This window comes from Gymnodraco acuticeps, unplaced genomic scaffold (genome assembly GCF_902827175.1).
Source record: "Gymnodraco acuticeps unplaced genomic scaffold, fGymAcu1.1, whole genome shotgun sequence".
NCBI classification, from domain to species: Eukaryota; Metazoa; Chordata; class Actinopteri; order Perciformes; family Bathydraconidae; genus Gymnodraco; species Gymnodraco acuticeps.
This window is the reverse complement of record NW_022991033.1, coordinates 392,948-415,291: the sequence shown is the minus strand read 5'-3', so window position 1 is coordinate 415,291 and position 22,344 is coordinate 392,948. Positions and strand designations below refer to the sequence as shown.

Below are 22,344 nucleotides of genomic sequence, written 5' to 3'. Positions count from 1 at the left end.
CGCATGGCAGATGAGACAGAAGGACTTTGAATTGGAATAGATACAAAAATAATCATCCTCCCACTCAGAGTGAAAATTATATATTTTGGGCTTTTTTGCTTCTGACATAATTGCGGTCTTGTGTGTGTGCGGACTGTCACTCCTGTTGACACGGACAACCTCAGCGAAATAGTGCCCACCAGCCACGTGACATGGGGTCACGCCGGCCAATCACAAAGCTTTGGTGCGTTCAAGTGCATTATTCTGGCACGGGAAGATTATGTTATAGGACATTAACGATAAAACAGAATATTGTTGTTCTATTTTTAGACACATCTCGCGATCGACTGGGAATCTCCCCGCGATCGACCGGTCGATCGCGATCGACTGGTTGGGCACCCCTGCACTATGTTAATCATACTGTATAGCTGCTCCTGCTCCAGATACATATAATAGTGATGAAGCTGACAATGATGAAGACGAGGTACAAGCCGAACAGCAGACGGTCGATGACTATCCCGATCATTTGCCATTCCTGAGAGGAGGTGCTCCCCTGGAAGTGTTTGTCCATCTGGAAGCGGACGGCCAAGAGATCTCTGCTCAGCTTCCTCAGTTCTTCCAGGGCCGGCTCCACAGGCTGTTTTTCTGGAGATGTTTCACCAGGGGTACGCTGAAGATGAATTGCTGAGATGTTGTTGAAGCTGAAATCCTTTTCTTTTTCTGTCAAAAACAAAGAACAGCTTATTTGAAATCGAACATATGTGACAAAGACAAACTTGTGCGGAAAACGTCTATTTCCCAGTCTAATAGATTATCCAATGGGTATGAAGAATAGTTTCTTTATGGCAGGTGTAATATAAAATTATCATCAGGACACTTAAAACATTCAATTGTTATCCTACTGCTTGAAATCTCTGCATAAGGTAAACCATGGCAGCAATACTTTGAATACAATCCAACCAAAGGGGGCTTCTGGAGCGACATGTGTACACCAGTGGAAAGATTGGAATTTTTGAGTAAAATATAAATATATCTGTATTTAATAAAATAATAATAATAAACCTTTAGCAGGAGAGAGGACGACAGTGACTCTGTTGCTCTTTTTCTTTGGAGGGAGACAGACACCGACAGCTAGATATCGCAGCACGATGACACTGAGCCAGTGAGGGACCGCACTGTACTGACTCGAGCTGAAATGCACATAAGTGATCAACACCGTCTCCAACAGGCTGGCCACCATTAGAGCGAGACTGAGGGAGAAGAAAACATCTGCAGTAAACAAAGAAAAAAATCAAACAAAATCAGGGAGGATTTACCACATTTCTCATTAGGTACTCTATGAGATACATATGTAGCACTGCTGGACTCAAAACATGCAGTAAAAGTTCCCCTCTGGTGCCCTTCCCGTGTATAAAATGTGATCCAGTAAAAAATATATTTTAACATGCCCTGGTGCTCCTTTCAAGTGAAGGAAATGCAAATGACCTCTAGGATTGCCTTAAAATTACCTTTTATTTTCCGTCGCCCCTGTTCCTCAGACAGCCTGGGGCCACCACTGCATATTAGTAACCCTCTTTAGTCATATCCTGGTTATAATCTCATAGGGGAAATACTGTTTACATTCAACTTTAATAACCTGTTAACTGCTTGTATATGTAATACTGGCGTGCCTACTGTAATAACCAGACCATAACCAGAATATTTATTTCCAAGTAAACCCACTAAACAAAGTCATTGAAGCGTTTTTATACAAGGAGGAACGGAGAAGGGAGAAACCCATTGGCAGGTTGAGGTTTTTGTCAAGCTGGATCCTTTGTTTCATTTTTATCATTTATGGGCGGGGCGAGCTCCAACAAGCTCCAACAAGCCGTTTAGGACAGAGATTGAATACCTGGTGAATACACATACTACAATACAATACAATACACATACATGCATATTCAAAATCACATTGGTTTGAAACCAATGTGATTTTGGAAAATTGCACAATTTAAATCTATTCTAGTAGACCTCAACAATGGAAATATGATCAGTAGAAATGGCCATGACATGGGACCTTTAAGTCCTGAGAAAGTCAAATAAGACGGTGTGTAAAACTACACTGCCCAGCCAAAAAAAAGTAACCACTTTGATTTAACTAGGCCAGTAGGTAAGGGCTTTCCACTGGATAATAACTGCAGTGATGTATATGTTTTAGCTGAATACACGTTTTTGAACCCTAACTGATGCAGTGATTGACAGCTGATAGGAATGATATGATTGTTAATATTATCATATTAATTCAGACAAACATCGATTCGATGAGACAGTTAATTAATGTACTTATTGCAGCAGTCTGCATATTTGGTACCTCTGCTGGTCTAAGAGTGAAACAAACTCATTCAGTTTGTTCATTTAAAATTCATTATATTATGTCTGCCACCTTATATATTTATATTTAAGGATTTACTGTTGTGCCACAATAATGTCACCTAATGTTATTTAGTTAAAATATCAATATTATGGCTTTCCGAGGTTAACATTGATTGATATGACTGCGATTACATCAGCATATACTTCTGCCAGGGTATGCCACCCCTCAAAATCTCCTGCCACCCTCTTGCCACCCCATGAATATGTTTCTAGATCCGCCCCTGCTGTGGGCTACAGCTTGAACCCTTTATTTCTTTAGCATATATTGGTTTGCAAATAGGCAAATTAAAAGTATGCCGAATTAGTTATTAATATGAGTATTTTGTAATGTACCTATGGATATAGAAACAACTATCGCTGCTTTATTTTGATACTTAAAAAAGCTTAAAAACAGCGATTCTTAGGCGAGTTCCACAATTATGAGGAGGGAATTTTTTCTACGATTTCTATTTGGATGTTTGGATGTTTGGACGTTTCCTCTCTGAAGAACCAGCACCTTACCGTGGTAGAGAGGTTTGTGTGCCCTGATGAACCTGGGGGCTGTGTTGTCTGGAACCTTGTGTTCCTGGTAGGGTCTCCCATGGCAAATTGGTCTCAGGCAAGGGGCCAGACTAAGATTGGTTCAAAAGACCTCATGAAAGACGACACAAGAAGTGAGGATACCCGGCCCGGAGGATGCCCGGGGTCCCCTTCTGGAGCCAGGCCCAGAAGGAGGACTCGTCGGCGAGCGTCTGGTGGCCGGGCTTGCCACGGAGCCCGGCCGGGCCCAGCCCGAAAAGGCAACGTGGGCAACACCTCCGCTTCTCCGTCCCGCGGGCCCACCACCTACGGGAAACAGCGATGGGGTCGGGTGCGCTGCCAGAAGGGTGGCAGTGAAAGCGGAGGGTCTCGACGGACCAGACCCGGGCGACAGAAGCTGGCTTTGGGGACGTGGAACGTCACCTCTCTGGGGGGGAAGGAGCCGGAGCTTGTGCGGGAGGTGGAGCATTACCAGATGGATCTGGTTGGACTCACCTCTACGCACAGCGTCGGCTCTGGAACCTTACTCTGGATAGGGGTTGGACTCTATTCTTCTCCGGAGTCGCTCAAGGTGTGAGGCGCCGGGCGGGTGTGGGGATACTCACAAGTCCCCGGTTAGGTGCTTCGTTGTTGGAGTTTACCCCAGTGGACGAGAGGGTCGCCTCCCTACGCCTGCGGGTTATGGGGGGGAAAACTCTGACTGTTGTGTGTGCTTATGCGGACCACTATTGCGGTAAGCACTATTGCGGTAAGCATGTTGTAACTTCCGGTTGTTGTCATCTCCGGGTATCCCATGTGCCTGTTCTGCTGCTGATAGCTTATTATCTTAACTTAATCGATCGTTTTAAAACTCTTGATCACGGCAACTGCCTGACGTTGTAATCACACGTTACTATAACTTAAGCACTCACAACTCTCTTTCTCTTAGCGACTGTAACTCCACAGTTGCCTACACTCTTTTCGGGTTTGCTAACGGTAGCTACTTTAGCTTGATAGCTAGCCATGGCTCTTTCCCCACCGTCGGGTGCTATTTCCTGCTCTAACTGTCTCATGTTTGGTTACTTCCCTACCTCCTTTACTGGTACCGGTACATGTTTTTAAATGTAGTATAGTTGTTAGGTTGGAGGCGGGAATCATAGCCATAGAAGCCCGGCTCCGCATCTTAGAAAGTAACTCAGCTACAGTAAAGCCCATGTTAGCCGGTGCGGACCGGCAAAAGGTAGCTCCTATTAGCCGTCCCCCGGCAACTCCCGAGCAGCAGGGAGACTGGGTGACTGTTCAGAAGAGGCATAACGCGAAACCCGCAGGTCCCCACCAACCCGTTCACGTATCTAACAGATATTCCCCACTCAGCGAGACACCCGCTGAGAAGCCAACTCTGGTTATTGGTAGCTCTATTATGAGACACGTGAAATTAGAGACCGAAGCCTCCACAGTCACATGCATTCCGGGGGCCAGAGCGGGCGACGTTGAGGCGCATCTTAAACTTTAAAAATAAACGTAAATACAGTAGGATTGTTATTCACGTCGGTGGTAATGATGTTCGTATACGCCAATCAGAATGCACCAAACTTAATGTGGAGTCGGTGTGTAGTTATGCTAAAACAATGTCGGACACCGTAATCTTCTCTGGTCCCCTCCCCAATCTGATCAATGATGACATGTATAGCCGCATGTCATCATTTCAGCGCTGGTTGTCTTGGTGGTGCCCAGCAAACAATGTGGGCTTCGTAAATAATTGGACAGCCTTCTGGGGAAAACCTGGTCTGATTAAGAGAGACGGCATTCATCCTACTTTGGAAGGTGCACATCTCATTTCGGCAAACATTTCAGGGCTTTGTGGACTTAATCCATGACAAACTGGAGTTGAGACCAGGAGGCGGAGTCGCAGTCTTACACGCTTTTCTGCGCTCTCTCCTAGGCAGTCATCCATAGGAATCCCGAACCCAATAAAATACCCAATATTAGCGGTGTGTGTGTCTGCCCAAGGACAAGTTAAGGTAAAACCTAATAGAGGTGTCATACATAATAACCTAATAAAAGTAAATGTAACAACTACTACAGTGCAACAAAACAGGAATATTAAATGTGGTCTCTTAAACATAAGATCTCTAGCATCTAAAGCAATATTGGTAAATGATTTAATATCAGATTATAATATTGATATATGCTGTCTCACTGAAACTTGGTTGAGACATGAAGAATATGTCAGCATAAATGAGGCCACTCCACCCAGCCATATCAATACTCATATTGCCCGAGGCACGGGCCGAGGAGGTGGAGTTGCAGCAATCTTTGACTCAAGTTTACTTATCAATACTAAACCAAAATTAAATTATACCTCCTTTGAAAGTCTCGTTTTTAGTCTTACGCATCCGACCTGGAAAACTTTGCAGCCAATCTTATTTGTTACAGTGTACCGTGCACCAGGTCCTTATTCAGAATTCTTATCTGAATTCTCTGAGTTTTTATCAACTTTGGTTCTTAAAACAGATAAAGTAATTATCGTAGGTGACTTTAATATTCATGTTGACGATGATAAAAATAGCCTTACTGTTGCATTTAACTCTATATTAGATTCTGTTGGTTTTTGTCAGAGTGTAAATAAACCAACCCACTGCTATAATCACACTCTCGACCTTGTTCTGACTTATGGTATTGAAATTGAGCAACTATTAGTCGAACCGCATAATCCTGCTTTATCCGACCATTTCTTAGTAACTTTTGAAGTACTGTTACGAGACTACAAAGCATTAGTCAAAAGCTCCTGCAGCAGAAACCTATCTGTTAGTGCTATAGCCAAATTTAAGGAAGAGATTCCACCAATACTTAACTCGATAGCATGTCTGCATGTAAGGGAGGAAACTTATACAAAATGTACACCACCCCAAATTGATCATGTTGTTGATAGTGCTACAGATGCGCTGCGAATAAAATTAGACTCTGTTGCTCCTTTGAAAAAGAAGAAAATAAAACAACATAGATTAGCTCCATGGCATAATGCCGAAACCCGCAAAATAAAGCAAAAGTCGAGACAACTTGAAAGGATATGGCGTTCCACTAAACTTGAAGAATCTCGTTTAATTTGGCATATTACTCTCAATGAATATAAGAAAGCACTGCGTAAAGCGAGAGCAGCCTACTACTCTTCATTAATAGATGAGAATAAGAATAATGCAAGATTTCTTTTCAGCACTGTAGCCAGGCTGACAGAGAGCCACAGCTCGATTGAGCCTTCTATTCCCATAGCACTCAGTAGTAATGATTTTATGTGCTTTTTTAACGATAAAATTGTTACTCTTAGAAACAAAATTAATGACCTCTTGCCTTTGACCAGTATAGTGTTATCAACAGCTCCCGGAAACGTAAGTTCTAATATTACACTAGATAGTAAACTAGAATGCTTTTCAGCCATAAACCTTGAACAATTAAATTCAATGATTCTCTCTTCTAAACCATCAACGTGTATGTTAGACCCAATTCCAACTAAGCTGTTGAAGGAAGTTTTTCCATTAATTAGCACTTATTTATTAAATATTATGAATATGTCTTTATTATCAGGCTATGTTCCACAATCATTCAAAGTAGCAGTGATAAAACCGCTTCTTAAAAAGCACAACCTCGATCCAGAGGTTTTAGCCAATTATAGACCTATTTCCAATCTTCCGTTCCTCTCAAAAATTCTTGAGAAAGCGGTCGCAAAACAGTTGTGTGATTACTTAAAAAACAATGATTTATTTGAAGATTTTCAGTCTGGCTTTAGAACACATCATAGCACAGAGACAGCTCTGGTTAAAGTCACATATGACATTCTAATAGCCTCTGACAAGGGACGTGTCTCTATTCTTGTTTTGCTCGATCTCAGTGCTGCATTTGATACTATCGACCATGATATCTTATTGCAAAGACTAGAGCACTTAGTTGGCATACAGGGAACTGCTTTAGACTGGTTTAGGTCCTATCTATCTGAACGCTCTCAGTTTGTACGTGTCAATGATGAATCTTCCACGCAAACCAAAGTTAGCCATGGAGTGCCACAGGGCTCAGTGCTCGGACCTATTTTGTTCACATTATATATGCTTCCGTTAGGCAATATTATAAGGAATCATTCTGTAAACTTTCATTGTTATGCGGATGATACTCAACTATATTTATCAATCAAGCCTGATGAAATTAATCATCTAAATAAAATTCAAGACTGCCTTAAGGACTTAAAAACGTGGATGACCTTAAACTTTTTGATGTTAAACACGACCAAAACTGAAGTTATTGTACTTGGCCCGAAGAATCTACGAAACAAATTATCTAAGGATATACTTACTATGGATGGCATTAATTTGGCCTCCAGTGAGACTGTAAGGAATCTTGGTGTTATATTTGATCAGGATTTATCCTTTAACGCCCACATAAAATCAATTTCAAGGACCGCCTACTTCCATCTACGTAACATTGCAAAAATCAGGCATATCTTGCCTCAAAACGATGCAGAGAAACTAGTCCATGCATTTGTTACTTCAAGGCTGGATTATTGTAACTCTTTATTATCAGGGTGTACCAAGAAGTCAGTCAAGTCGCTTCAGCTGATTCAAAATGCTGCAGCTCGTGTACTAACCAGAGTTAGGAAAAGGGACCACATTACTCCTGTTCTGGCTGCCTTACACTGGCTCCCTATAGAACACAGGATAGAATTTAAAATTCTTCTTCTCGCCTACAAAGCCCTTAATGGGCAGGCGCCATCTTACCTCAAAGAACTCATTATACCCTACTGTCCTACTAGGGCATTGCGTTCCAAGAATGCAGGGTTGTTGGTTGTTCCTAGAGTCTCTAAAAGTACAATGGGAGCCAGAGCCTTTTCTTATCAAGCTCCACATTTGTGGAATCAGCTTCCAGTTTGTGTTCGGGCGGCAGACACCCTATCCGTTTTTAAGAGTGCGCTTAAGACCTTCCTTTTTGATAAAGCTTATAGTTAGGGCTGATTAGATTCAGCCCCTAGTTTTGCTGATATAGGCTTAGTTTGTCGGGGGACATCTTACTTCTTCCTTCTCTCTGTCTATACCTGTGTACTCTCATGTTCCGATTAACCCAGCTTCCCCAAATGTCTTTCTTTTTGGTGTCTATATACGCCGGGATCCGGAGTCATGGATGATCCTGCGCTCCTCTGTCCTGGATCGCGAGCCCTGGATCTTGAGTCGTGGCTGTGGTCCTGGATCATAGGTCCTGGATGGATATCCTCATGGATTCATTTTCCTATTATACACACATGCATTTCCAAACATTTGGACTACCTATGTTGCAAATGTATTATCTTTTCAATTTACACACGGCATCTATTGCACGTCTGTCCGTCCTGGGAGAGGGATCCCTCCTCTGTTGCTCTCCCTGAGGTTTCTCCCATTTTTCCCTTTAAACTGTGGGTTTTCTTTGGAAGTTTTTCCTTGTACGATGTGAGGGTCTAAGGACAGAGGGTGTCATATTGTCATACTGATATTTTGTACAAACTGTAAAGTCCACTGAGACAAATGTAACATTTGTGATATTGGGCTATATAAATAAACATTGATTGATTGATTGATTATGCACCCAACAGCAGTTCAGAGTATACGGCCTTCTTGGAGACCCTGGAAAGAGTCCTGTATGGGGCTCCTGAAGGGGAGTCTTTAATCTTGCTGGGAGACTTCAACGCACATGTGGGCAATGATGGAGACACTTGGAGGGGCGTGATTGGGAGGAACGGCCCCCCTGATCTGAACCGGAGTGGTGGTTTGTTACTGGACTTCTGTGCTAGTCATGGATTGGCCATAACAAACACCATGTTCGAACATAAGGATGCTCATAAGTGTACGTGGTACCAGAGCACCCTAGGCAGAAGGTCCATGATCGATTTCGTTATCGTATCATCGGACCTGAGGCCGTATGTTTTGGACACTCGGGTAAAGAGAGGGGCGGAGTTGTCAACTGATCACCATCTGGTGGTGAGTTGGGTCGAGTGGCGGGGGGAAGCCTCTGGATAGACCTGGTAAGCCCAAACGTGTAGTTCGGGTGAACTGGGAACATCTGGAGGAGGCCCAAGTTCAGGAGGCCTTCAACTCACACCTCCGGCGGAGCTTTTCGGGCATTCCTGTGGAGGTTGGGGACATTGAACCAGAGTGGTCGGTGTTCAAAGCCTCTATTGCCGAAGCCGCGGCGGGGAGCTGTGGTCTCAAGGTCCTAGGTGCCTCAATGAGCGGTAACCCTCGAACCTCCTGGTAGTCCCTGGTGGTCAGGGAAGCCGTCCGACTGAAGAAGGAGGCCTTCAGGGATTTGTTATCCCGGGGGACTCCCGAGGCAGTTGCAAGGTACCGACAGGCCCGAAGGGCAGCAGCCTCATCCGTGGCGAGGCAAAGCAGCGGGTGTGGGAGAAGTTCGGAGAAGACATGGAGAAGGACTTTCGGGCGGCCCCAAAGTTGTTCTGGAAAACTGTCTGACACCTCAGGAGGGGGAAGCAGGGAACCATCCAAGCTGTGTACAGTAAGGATGGGACGTTGTTGACCTCAACTGATGGAGTGTTAGGGCGTTGGAAGGAACACTTTGAGGAACTCCTGAACCCGACAACTCCGCCCTCTATGTTAGAGGCAGAGCTGGAGTATGACGGGGGATCAACACCAATCTCCCGGGGGGAGGTCACTGAGGTCGTTAAACAACTCCACAGTGGCAAAGCCCCGGGGGTGGATGAGATCCGCCCGGAAATGCTGAAGGCTCTGGGTGTTGAGGGACTGTCATGGTTGACACGTCTCATCAACGTTGCGTGGAAGTCGGAAACAGTACCGAAGGAGTGGCAGACCGGGGTGGTGGTTCCCCTTTTTAAAAAGGGGGATCAGAGGGTGTGTGTCAATTACAGAGGCATCACACTACTCATTCTCCCCGGGAAAGTTTACTCTAAGGTACTCGAAAGGAGGGTCAGGCCGATTGTCGAACCTCAGATTGAGGAGGAACAATGCGGATTCCGTCCTGGTCGTGGAACGACGGATCAGCTTTTTACTCTCGCAAGGATCCTGGAGGGGGCCTGGGAGTACGCTTATCCGGTCTACATGTGTTTTGTAGACTTGGAGAAGGCGTATGACCGAGTTCCCAGGGAGTTACTGTGGGAGGTGCTGCGGGAGTATGGGGTGAGGGGGTCTCTACTCAGGGCCATCCAATCTCTGTACTCCCAAAGCGAGAGCTGTGTCCGGGTCCTCGGCAGTAAGTCGGACCCATTTCCGGTGAGGGTTGGCCTCCGCCAGGGCTGCGCTTTGTCACTAATCCTGTTTGTAATATACATGGATCGGATTTCGAGGCGTAGTCATGGGGGAGGGGTCTGCAGTTCGGTGGACTAAGGATTGCACCACTGCTTTTTGCAGATGATGTGGTTCTAATGGCTTCATCGGTCTGCGACCTTCAGCACTCACTGAATCGGTTCACAACCGAGTGTGAAGCGGCTGGGATGAGGATCAGCACCTCCAAATCTGAGGCCATGGTTCTCAGCAGGAAACCGATGGACTGTCCACTCCAAGTAGGGAATGAGTCCTTAAGTGAAGGAGTTCAAGTATCTCGGGGTCTTGTTCTCGAGTGAGGGAACAATGGAGCGTGAGATGGGCCGGAGAATCGGAGCAACGGGAGCGGTACTGCAGTCGCTTTACCGCACCGTTGTGACGAAAAGGGAGCTGAGCAAAGCTCTCTGTCTACCGGGCCATTTTCGTTCCTACCCTCACCTATGGTCATGAAGGGTGGGTCATGACCGAAAGAACGAGATCGCGGATACAAGCGGCCGAGATGGGTTTTCTCCGCAGGGTGGCTGGTGTCTCCCTTAGGGATAAGGTGAGAAGTTCGGTCATCAGGGAGGGACTCAGAGTTGAGCCGCTCCTCCTTCGCTTTGAAAGGAGCCAGTTGAGTTGGTTCGGGCACCTAGTTAGGATGCCACCTGGGCGCCTCCCTAGGGAGGTGTTCCAGGCACGTCCAACTGGGAAGAGACCAAGGGGTAGACCTAGGACTAGGTGGAGGGATTATATATCTTCGCTGGCCTGGGAGCGCCTTGGGATCCCCCAGTCAGAGCTGGTTGATGTCGCCAGGGAAAAGAAAGTTTGGGGCTCTCTGCTGGAACTGCTACCCCCGCGACCCGACCACAGATAAGCGGGAGAAGATGGATGGATGGATGGATGTTTGGACGTTTAATCGAGATGGACATCGGGGATAAAGATACACCGGGTAAGAGTAATGCATGATGAACCCAAGATAATACAAGTAACGTGTGTGTTCAGATTTGACTAAGCTAAGACTGGAGTAGCCTACCAACAAAATTCTACTATATCCACAAATGTCATAATAAATACTTTGTATAGAGTTGTAGAGTTGCCTTTTGCATATGGTGTGAATGTGTGTGTGTGTGTGTGTGTGTGTGTGTATGTGTCTTTTGGTATTTTTTAGAAGATGTGGTTAATACATTATTCAAATATATTTATATGTTGCTAGCTTGATTATCATCCAACAAGTAGCAGTAGCCAAGTTTTGCAGAAAATGTCCTCCCTGTCACTATATTTCAAAGTAACAGTAATTATTTGACCAGAATGTCATGAGCTGGACCAAAATATGCGTCTAATACTTTAACAAGCCATCATTAAGATTAAATTAAAAAATCCTGACTCTTTAAACCTGGCTGAGATGACACCCAATGCTAGGAATGACTCACTTAAAAACCTCTTTGGAATAAAATGAGTAAACATTTCACAGCAGGTGTGACTCACTGATGAGAGGCGTAGTCTCGCCAGTGGTTGGCAGCAGGTCGTTCATGATGAGCAGGAAGACGGTGTATCCCAGGATGAGGGTCATCTTGAAGGAGGATCTGTCCACACTGTGGGGGGGCAGCAGGAAGCTGAAGAGGTCCACTGTGATGAGGAAGCAGCTGGGGATCAGCAGGTTCACCACATAGAGGATTGGCCGACGTCTCAAAATGATCTTGGGAACGGACACAGGTACAACACCTCAACTTTTTTGCTAGTCTTTTGAGATTGATAATACGTTTTTGCTGAGCTCATCAATTCACTTTGGGTTTCTTTTCACATAGTGTCAATTAAAAAAAAATGCAATATGTTTGGCATTTTTATCTGTATACATCCCCATTGATATACATTTGTATGTGTATTAGGCCTATATTTTTGTATAACCCGCCCCTTTCCTTTTTAAAACATTTCCACATTGTGAAATTCTGTGCATTGAAAAGTTTTGGCTCCCTCTATTGTGATCTACTAGTTGTGCTGGTTGCAATCATCTATTATTAATCCCACCTGGGCATCTTTTGTATCCTCTACATAACTGATCTAAAAATAACTGTTTCGATGTGTTCCAGTCAGGCTTTCGTCCAAACCACAGCACTGAGACTGCTCTTGTAAAGGTCTTTAATGACATCCACTTAAACACAGACAGTGGCAGAACTTCAGTGTTAGTATTATTAGATCTCAGTGCTGCGTTTGACACTGTTGACCACAGCATATTACTAGACCGACTGGAGAACTGGGTGGGACTTTCGGAAACAGTTCTGAATTGGTTTGAATCCTACTTAAAGGACAGAAACAACTTTGTTTCTATAGGTAAATACACATCTGAGTTGACAAATATGACATGTGGGGTTCCTCAAGGCTCCATCTTGGGGCCTCTTCTCTTTAACATCTACATGCTACCACTGGCTCAGATAATGAAGAACAACAAAATAAGTTACCATAGCTATGCAGATGACACACAAATTTACGTAACAATTTCACCAGGAGACTATGCTCTAATTCAAACACTGAGTAAGTGCATTGAACAAATCAATGACTGGATGTGTCAGAACTTTCTCCAATTAAACAAAGATAAAACTGAGGTAATGGTTTTTGGAGCCAAGGCAGAACGTATAAAAGTTAGCGCTGAGCTTCAGTGTGCAATGTTCAAAACAACAGATAAAGCCAGAAATCTAGGTGTAGTCATGGACTCTGACCTGAGTTTCAGCAGTCACATTAAAACTGTTACTAAATCAGCCTACTATCACCTAAAGAATATATCTAGGATTAAAAGACTAATGTCACAGCAGGATTTGGAAAAACTTGTCCATGCTTTTATCTTCAGTAGACTCGACTAATGAAAGCTTTAGCGCAAGTTCAATAAGGAAGACCTAACTCGAGTCACTTACACGTCACTCTATGGCTCCCTTCCCCCCCTCATTAAATATGAGGGCGTCACGCCTCAGCAGCCAATCGCTGCACATGCTAAATGCCTTAAATACCTGCTCTTCCTCCCTGTCAGTTGTCATTGCAGATGATCACACGCAATGGTAGTTGCAATACAATACTGCTTCTCGTGAGAAAAACCGTAAGAAACAACTAGCTCAAGATGTCCAACTCGGACAATTCGGAACACGAACCTTCTCTGGAAGTCTCCGATCCCGGTTCGGCTCCCCACAGCGGCTTATCAACAGAGGAAGACTTCCTCATCGCCGGGCTCCTGCAGCAGGGCTTTCCCACAGCCCCAGGCCTCACTCTCTCTCAGCTGCGATAGCTCTCGGACCAGGTCTCCAGCGTAGCTCCCCAGTCCGGGGCAGCAGCTCCAGCCAGCTTCCCAGAGAGCAGGACGAGGCCGCAGCCGCGGAGGTAAAAAAAAAAGGGCAGGAAATCGAGCCCTCCAGGATCCCGTCCCCCTCCAAAAAATCCACCCCTTCTCAGGCTCGCCAGTCCGGTAGCGTCACACACCCCTATGGAGAGTAGCGCGGCCGGCTCCCTGCAATCCCTGGCTAGCTCCATGATAGCTATCGATGCTCGCCTCCAGGCTCTGGAAGACTCCGCCACAGGAGCTTCAACTTCCGTTGCACTCCGGTACTAGTTTTAACGAAAACGTTTGCACTCGACCCTTACACAGGGTTGGGTTGTAACGGAATACATGTAACGGTGTTACGTAATCGGAAGAGAAAGAAAGAAAAAAAAAAAAAAAGTATATTCAGCTGGCGTTACATCTGAAAAACGAGTAAACTGAGTGCAGTTACTTTCGTAAACCTGAAGTGAATACTTATTGGAATTATTGGTGGAAAGTTTCCTCACAATGTAATATTCATTACCGGCAGAACCGTGTGCACAGCGCTGCAGCGTATCTGCGAGCGAGAGATGCAGCGTGTCCGTGAGGCCCCGCCCCGCACGCAGATGAGAGAGAGAGAGAGAGAGTTCTCTTTCAAAACATATTGGAAGGTAGAAACGGAGATGTTTAGATAAAACGTGGAAGATAACGTTTACGTAGCATTTATTTATTGTCGGAATGATGACATTCATAACGGGATCAAATCTAACTGAATGGCCTGCTGCTGCCGAATGCATGGGGCAAGTAACTGGGAAAAGTTTTAAAAGTGATTACATCGTTGCAGATAATAAATAATAATGATAATGTATTCTATTTAGGGGCGCCTTTCAAAGCACCCAAGGACACCTTACAATGCATAAACTTTTCCAAGGAAAGGTTTTAAGACAGTACAAAGAATGCAGTCTGGGTGAGTTTTTCTTTTTATGTGCGGTGCAGATGAGAGAGCTGTCCAGAATGACACTAAAATGTTGTGTTCGTGCTCTTCATAAGCCATTAAAACAGTAAAAATACGTGTCTCCCGTTCACCAAAACATACCCATCTGTTATGGAAAAGAAAGTATTCTAAAGAGAAAGAAAAAGAAGAGGAAAAGATAGAAAGAAGAGGAAAAGGAGAAAAGATAAAAAGAAGAGGAGAAAAGAAGAGGAAAGGAAGTATTCTAAAAGTAATCTGCCACCGGTACCGGCGGGATCGTGGTTAGTTTCCGATGCGCAGAAGAAAATCTGGCCCACCCTATATTTTTACAGGCCCACCCTAAAGTAAATTTCTGCCTACGCTACTGGTCCGCACAGCAGCAACAACCAATCACATGAATCTCTTGCCCCCGACACACAAAGCAATAGCAATGTTAAAACTGAGTAAATTGGAAAGAAAAAAAAAAAAGAAAAAAATCCCCAACAGGCGAAAACCTACCAGTTTCACCCACTGTCTCTGCCTCCTCCCTCCATGCCTCGCTCCTCTGGTTTGTATCCCGGTAGATGAACAGAGACTGATCATACAGCACCGGGTGATTCACTACCGCTATAATGAATTTTCCCTCACATTTTTGGAATATGAGGAATTACCTGCGTAGTCTCTCCCAACATACACGCGGTCTGATCGGCTAGCGCTTGTACCGGCAGATTTGCATAAACGGGATTTCATTGGCTGACGCTTCTGCCGAGGCGCCAAAAGTTGAACATTGCTCAACTTTTTGAAGCGAGCAACGCCAGCAAACGCTCCACGTCGCTTCCCAAAATACAGTTCTACTAAAAGTGACGTCACCCCATTCAAAGTGAATGGGCAGAAGCGTCGGAAGCTGTAACGCACGCCACCGTGTGGACGGGCCGTCACAGTGGCTCTGCGCCAGAAACATAAAAAAAAAAAAAAAAAAAAAACATTCTGGAATATCACCCCTCCACTCCCATTAACATCCCTCAGCTAGCAGCTGCGCTATCTACAGATTCCGTGTTCGTTGACTATCTCCCGTCAGGGCTCTCCCAAGGCTTCAGGGTAGGGGTCCTCCCATCTCCCACAGTGACTTTCGTAGCAAGAAACTTACAGTCAGCCGCTAAAGAACCCAACATAGTTTCCCAGCTCATCGACAAAGAACTTCTCAAAGGATATATAATCGGTCCTTTTAGCTCCTCCCCCTTCTCAGTGTTCCGTTCAAATCCCATCGGAATAGCCACACGTAAATAAAAGGCTGATTTTCGATCTGTCCGCTCCCTGCTCCGGCCCATTCTGCAGCGTCAATAGCATCATCCCTCCAGATCAGTTCTCCCTTCACCATGCCTCAGTGGATAATGCAATAAAGATGATCAAGTTCACAGGGCACGGAGCTCGGCTCTCCAAAGCGGACATTACCGATGCCTTCAAATCATCCCCATTCATCCGTCTCAGTGGAACTTGTTCGGTATTAAGTGGGAGTCCAAACTCTATCTTCGCGTTCGCACGACCTTCGGGTGCAGAAGCAGCCCCTGCATCTTCAATTCCTTCTCGGAAGCGCTCTATTGGATCCTGCTGAACATCGTCAGAATCCCCTCCGTCCTTCACCTACCGGACGACTTCCTCCCCATAAACCCACCACAGGACAGCTCAGGGATCTCACTGGCCAAGCTTAAACACTGCTTCAGGAGTGAGGTGTCCCTCTCTCCAAAGAGAAAACGTTAGGTCCCGTCACACGCTTAGAGTTCTTAGGCATCATCCTCGACTCCATAGACATGAAGGCGTCTCTCCCCAACGACAAATCGCAGCGCATCCAGGACATCACCAAGTCATACTGCGAGCAACAAGTTATCACAAAACAACAGTTGCTCTCCCTTCTCGGACACCTCAACTTCGCCATGCACGTCATCCCCCAGGGGCGCTCGTTCATCTCCCGCCTCCTGGATGCAGCATCAGCGGCGATGGCCTCGTGCGTTCCTCTGACTCAATGAGGTCTTCACGGATGCCGCCCATCCATGGGTTTTGGGGGGTTTCTTCCAGGGAGAGTGGTTCGCAGGGCCATGGCCCCGTCAATTTCTACCCAAGCAAGTTCTCACTAAATCCAGCCTATCACCCATATCATACCCGGGCATTCCTTCAGGATAGGTGCAGCCACCTCTGCTGCTAATCAAGGTCTCTCTACCTCATCCCTACAACAACTAGGACGGTGGTCCTCCTCCGCCTTCACAACCTTCATTCGTCCGGACATCAGCGCCGTACGGGCTTCCCAAAGATCTCTCAGACCCTAACTATGGTAGTTATACATATAACTGGTGGTGGCTCAAACACATTCACAAGTATACATGTCTCACTAAGGTTCCCGATATTCAAAACTGCATTCCTGTCCTAATTCCGCGGGCCCCGCCCACAGGGAATAATGTCTCGTCTCACGCCGCAACTACATGTAACGGGCTTCATCTCCGGCACACAGGTATTTCATTCCCAGGCCTTGCTCAAATGCATCAGTGTAAAATGTATTTCCTGCAGTCCGCGTGGACTCGGGCCACCGTACACTCCGGTGTCAGTTACAAAACAAAGGAAATAAAGAAAGAGTAAAGATATATATATATATATATATATATATATATATAGCCTGCGAAGTCAGGCGTGGCGGAAGGCCACCGTACACTTCGGTGCCAGTTACAAAACAAAGGAAAATAAATGAAGAGTAAAGAAAAATATATATATATAGCCTGCGAAGTCAGGCGTGGCGGAAGGCCACCGTACACTTCGGTGTCGTAGCGGAAGGCCACCGTACACTTCGGTGTCGTAGCGGAAGGCTACCGTACACTTCGGTGTCAGTTACAAAACAAAGAGTAAAGAAAAAAGATATATATATATATATATATATATATATATATATATAACCTGCGAAGTCAGGCGTGGCGGAAGGCCACCGTACACTTCGGTGTCGTGGCGGAAGGCCACCGTACACTTCGGTGTCGTAGCGGAAGGCTACCGTACACTTCGGTGTCAGTTACAAAACAAAGGAAAGAGTAAAGAAAAGATATATATATAACCTGCGAAGTCAGGCGTGGCGGAAGGCCACCGTACACTTCGGTGTCAGTTACAAAACAAAGGAAAAAGAATAAAGAGAAATATATATATATATATATATAGCCTGCGAAGTCAGGCGTGGCGGAAGGCCACCGTACACTTCGGTGTCGTAGCGGAAGGCTACCGTACACTTCGGTGTCGTGGACGTTGGGCCACCGTTACAAAACGAAACCGCTCGCTCCTCGGCGTAGTCAAGCCCTGCAGGCCAGGCATGCGACCCGCAGGTCGTTTTCAGATAAGACCGGCACTGATTTCGGCAGTCAGAGTCTCAGCATGACCAGTAAGCTCCGGCAGTGATTCCGGCACAGTGTCGCTCATATACGTGTTAATCTATTATCTCTCCTTCCCAGATCACCAGTCACCCCACAAGGTAAGCAACTCAGTTCATCTCAGTATTCATACTTCACTGGTTTTGGGGATTTCATCGGAGCGGTGCTTTCCCTCCTGAATGATTATCCTGCAAACCGGGGGCCTAATCGCCAAACACCATTACATTCTCCTGTTGTACTATCATGGCAATCATTTCATTCATATGACGTGTAAACAATAAATATGTAATTCTTACATCACGTCTCTCCGGTTTGAACTGCAATGGTGTCTTCACAGGTCTCACTAAAAAATCTATTAGGAAGCTGCAGCTAATTCAGAACGCTGCTGCTCGAGTCCTCACTAACACTAAGAAAGTGGATCACATCACTCCAGTTCTGAAGTCTTTACACTGGCTTCCTGCGTGTCAAAGAATAGATTTCAAAATACTGCTGCTGGTTTATAAAGCACTGAATGGTTTAGGCCCAAAATACATTTCTGATCTCCTGCTAAATTATGAACCATCCAGATCTCTCAGGTCTTCAGGGACTGGTCAGCTTTCTGTCCCCAGAGTCAGAACTAAACATGGTAAAGCAGCGTTCAGTTATTATGCTCCAAATATCTGGAACAAACTCCCAGAAACCTGCAGGTCCGCTACAACTCTGACTACTTTTAAATCCAGGCTGAAGACTTTTCTTTTTGTCGCTGCTTTTAATTGAACTATTCATATCTTAGACTGCACTGTAACTTTTATCCATGTACTTTTTTCTTTTAATGTTTATTTTATTAGCTTTTCTTTTTAATGACTGATTTTAAATGCCATTTTCTGAATCTCTTTCATTTTTTGTAAAGCACTTTGAATTGCCTTGTGTTGAAAAGTGCTATATAAATAAACTTGCCTTGCCTTACATCCTCCTCATGCTCGGAACGCCATAAAGGAAACTTTAAGTATGTTGATTTATTTTAAACTCACAGTATACTATGACTTGTCTATATTGTATCAAATAAGCATGTAGTATGGGATTGTGTGCAGCTATATCTAATAAAAAATGAGTGACCATGAAAAATGTAAGTAGTTAAAAGTGCTTACATAGTATTTGATCTCTGAGTAGCTTCCCTCATTTAACACCAGTTGGGCGTCAGGATTTACATGGACCCCTATGAGCGCCCACTCCCCGTTGGTCTTCGAAACCTTTAGGGACTCCTCCAGGATCTCTTCAGATGAAGAGCCTTGAACCATCCTGATGTCTGTATCTTGAATAACATTAAAGGCAAAGTTTTAGTTTTTAGTAGTTTTTATCTCTCCACACATTGAGATATTTGGACCCTTTAAAAGGACTTTACACAGTTTAAATTGTATAATTTGTGATTTTGTCAACAACAAATCTGATATTTTGTGTAACCTTGTGTCACACACATTTCTTTATCAAAACGTTAAGGTAAAAATAAGTTAACCTACAGTAAACAACCACAGTGACTACTTATACATTTGGTATTTTATGCTTTAGTGATGTTTGAAAAAAGTAATGCAGTTTTAAAAAAATAGTTTTGAACAACTGTGTTTAATGTTTAAGCAGGCTTACTAAAGTGTAGATAGGATCCAAAGGTCAGTGAGCAGTTTTGGATATCAAAGGGGAAATAGTAGATATTCAATATGCAGGAGCTGATCACTGCGATCGGTTTATCATCAAATACATGACCTGTGTTGTTGATGTAGACATAGGGAGTTTTGTGAGATTTGTCCTCAGTCATGCTGTAAAAGAATATAAAAAAACATTTTATATATTAGGAAATAAACATAATACATTTTATGAGGAGAGAGGAATACAAGGAAAAGACGGTTAATATCCCTCTCCCACAGCCCACTCTTGTCATTGCTTATTTACATTTGTATTTAATGTTGTACTCTGAGAACTTTAACAAATGTTTTTGGAAAACTGTCTTCTTAGCTTACAACTCTGTAATGTGGATGTCTGGGATCCAAAGCTTCTCTCGTGGGACAGAGACTCTTGAGGTTCCACATTCCTTGTCATCCCAGCTCAGTCCCTCTATATTCCACTCCTGCATAAAACAGATCAACGTCCAATTGAGGTACAGCTTGAAAAATGACTTTGTTATATTTATGTGTCACTACTCACTACCTAAATTCACTACAACAACGTTTGGTCCAAAACACCATTATATCATTATTTAAGTAAAATAAAAATAAATCAAGACTTTTGACATATCAAATCAACTTTAACTGAAGTTTATTCCAGTTATGTAATTTTAAACTATTAGGCATAAAGTGTATTACAGTAATTTGATAAGCCATTCACATATTATTTTGAGTGTTTAGAGAAATCCAACACCAGACTTTTACCCCTCAGTGGTATTCAAAAAGATACACCTCCAAATCTGCGGTAATGCAATCATAATAATTAAAAATAATTGCAACAATAGCATACAAAATCAATGTAGTGGATTTAAATAGTCCAATACTTAGTTGATGCTTGTTTCAGTTTTCTAAGAACTTACCAGAACTTGCCATATGAGTGTTGTCAGTGTTTGGAATTGTTCCTCCTGCAGGTGAGAAAAGGTTTTAAGTCAATTAGCCGTTGATGACTTATAAGAAAATGTTGAAAATTGAAAATGTTTTTCAGCAAAGGCATGAAAAGACTTACCACTCCTATTATTCCCACCACAGTGATACTAATGGTTATGTTAAGTGGACTTGAAAAACTATTAACAGGTCGCAGTAGTTTTTTAGGGAATAGATCCTTCTCAAGTTCACCAAACAAGGATTCAGGTGTAGGGCTGGTACAGTTCAATGCTGCTGCAAAACCTGAGTTTAAACAGAAAGCATAATTTGTGATAAAGCTCAAATACAGGCACAGTCCCAGTTTTTTTTAATGGTTTGGACATCAAAGCATAGGAGATATTTCTTTGTTTGCTGTATACGGTAAAGGTATACCAAGTGGATTGTGTTCAGGCTATTTTATTATTGGAAAAACAAAAGGGCTGTTTTTGCGATATTAATGTCCAAATCCCAAAGTGGGAGCACTGATGGGTGCTGCGTCCTGAAACAGGGCTTCAATATAAACGTCCGACATAAAGACTCCTCACCCCTTCTTAAAATGGAGTCTAACTAGATAATTAACATGTGACATGATTAATCTGATATTTATTTTGAAATTCACAACATTTATATTATTTAGAAGACAATACATTTATTGAATTTAACTTTAGTTTCTAATTAAGTATTTACTGACAACAAACATAACAGTACATTTTTAAATGAATCCTTATCATGTTATGTATTTAATTTTTTTCCCAATGTACCATGAGGACCAGATGTAACTGAAGTGCACCTTTTAAATGTAACAGATTGTTTTCTTTGTCAATTTTGTTAGTCAATGTGTCTTACCGTGAAGCAGCATGAAACAGATAAAGATGAGCTTAACAGAATTCATTTCTGTCATTTTCCGTCAAGGTTAAGCCGTTATCTTGAGAAATGCCTCACATTACAAGACAAAAGTCATCAGTGTGCTCCTTCAAATGAAGACTTTTTGGTGGATCAATATGATTTTAGGAGTAATCCCATTAAGTGTGTCTCCTCCTCCAGAGGCAAATATTGACTGTATAATTTGATAATTCAGCACGAGCTACTGTAGGCTAAGCCCTATAGTGTACTCCTAGTTGTTTCAGGGAGCCATTTGTCTGATGCTTTTGCATAATGAATGTTTGGATTGTACAACAGGTTTTTAAATCATCTTCTTGTGAACTTTAATTAGATGTCAATATGTTTTCCTTTCATTTGAAGCCAAGGCAAAAAAAACAGCACTGTATACATATGCTTTTATTAGTTATTGAATGGTTTTGTATGTAACCATAGACATAATTTGCTCAAGACTCAGAGAAAGCTGAGGGTCATGGGAATGCAATTAGGCTTGCAGACTGACATTACCATATCCAGAACCATGATGCTAGCAGGACTCAACACACCCAAATTACATTGAATCCTCATTAATTAAATGGTGCTAAAGCATTTTAGGAAATAACTTGTCTTATAGTGCTATTATTTTCCCTGCTAACAAGTTTGGGTCCATACGTTTTAGAGGAAATCCCTATGCTCAGACTGAATGACCAAACAATTACTACTCCATTTCATTTATTCCTGGTAGGTGTTTTTTGTGGTAGATTTGTTTTGTGACAACCAAATATAAACAACTGAAGTCATTTTTAATAACAATAACGCTTTGTTAGGCAGTGTACAGTTACCATGGTTTAAACCCATACATTCACATAAAACTAGATTCAAAAATTGAGAGGACATTATGTTTAAGCATGTATTGTTCATTTCATTTAGGTATTTAGACAAAGATGTCTGCTGAAATAAGAAAATTAGTCAAAACGATTATATTTCTTCCACCAACTCTATAGCTGTTCTGTGTAAAGATGTCTTAGAGGATGTTACAAATGCTGAGGATTTGTTCAAGATAAAAAGCTGAGGCAAA

The 22,344-nt window shown here is 43.4% G+C and overlaps 1 protein-coding gene across 1 annotated transcript; it reads right to left on the bottom strand.

Moving 5' to 3' along the window:
• Window positions 1–340: 340 nt before the first annotated feature.
• LOC117559725 (5-hydroxytryptamine receptor 3C-like) lies at window positions 341–21,370 on the bottom strand. Its single transcript, XM_034236413.1, has 9 exons — window positions 21,255–21,370; window positions 20,512–20,672; window positions 20,366–20,410; window positions 19,803–19,909; window positions 19,432–19,601; window positions 18,939–19,102; window positions 11,667–11,877; window positions 1,042–1,248; window positions 341–699 (listed from the first exon to the last, which is right to left on the bottom strand). Exons 1-9 carry the CDS (start codon window positions 21,307–21,309, stop codon window positions 395–397), a joined length of 1,425 nt encoding a protein of 474 aa, XP_034092304.1. The 5' UTR covers window positions 21,310–21,370; the 3' UTR covers window positions 341–394.
• Window positions 21,371–22,344: the final 974 nt, after the last annotated feature.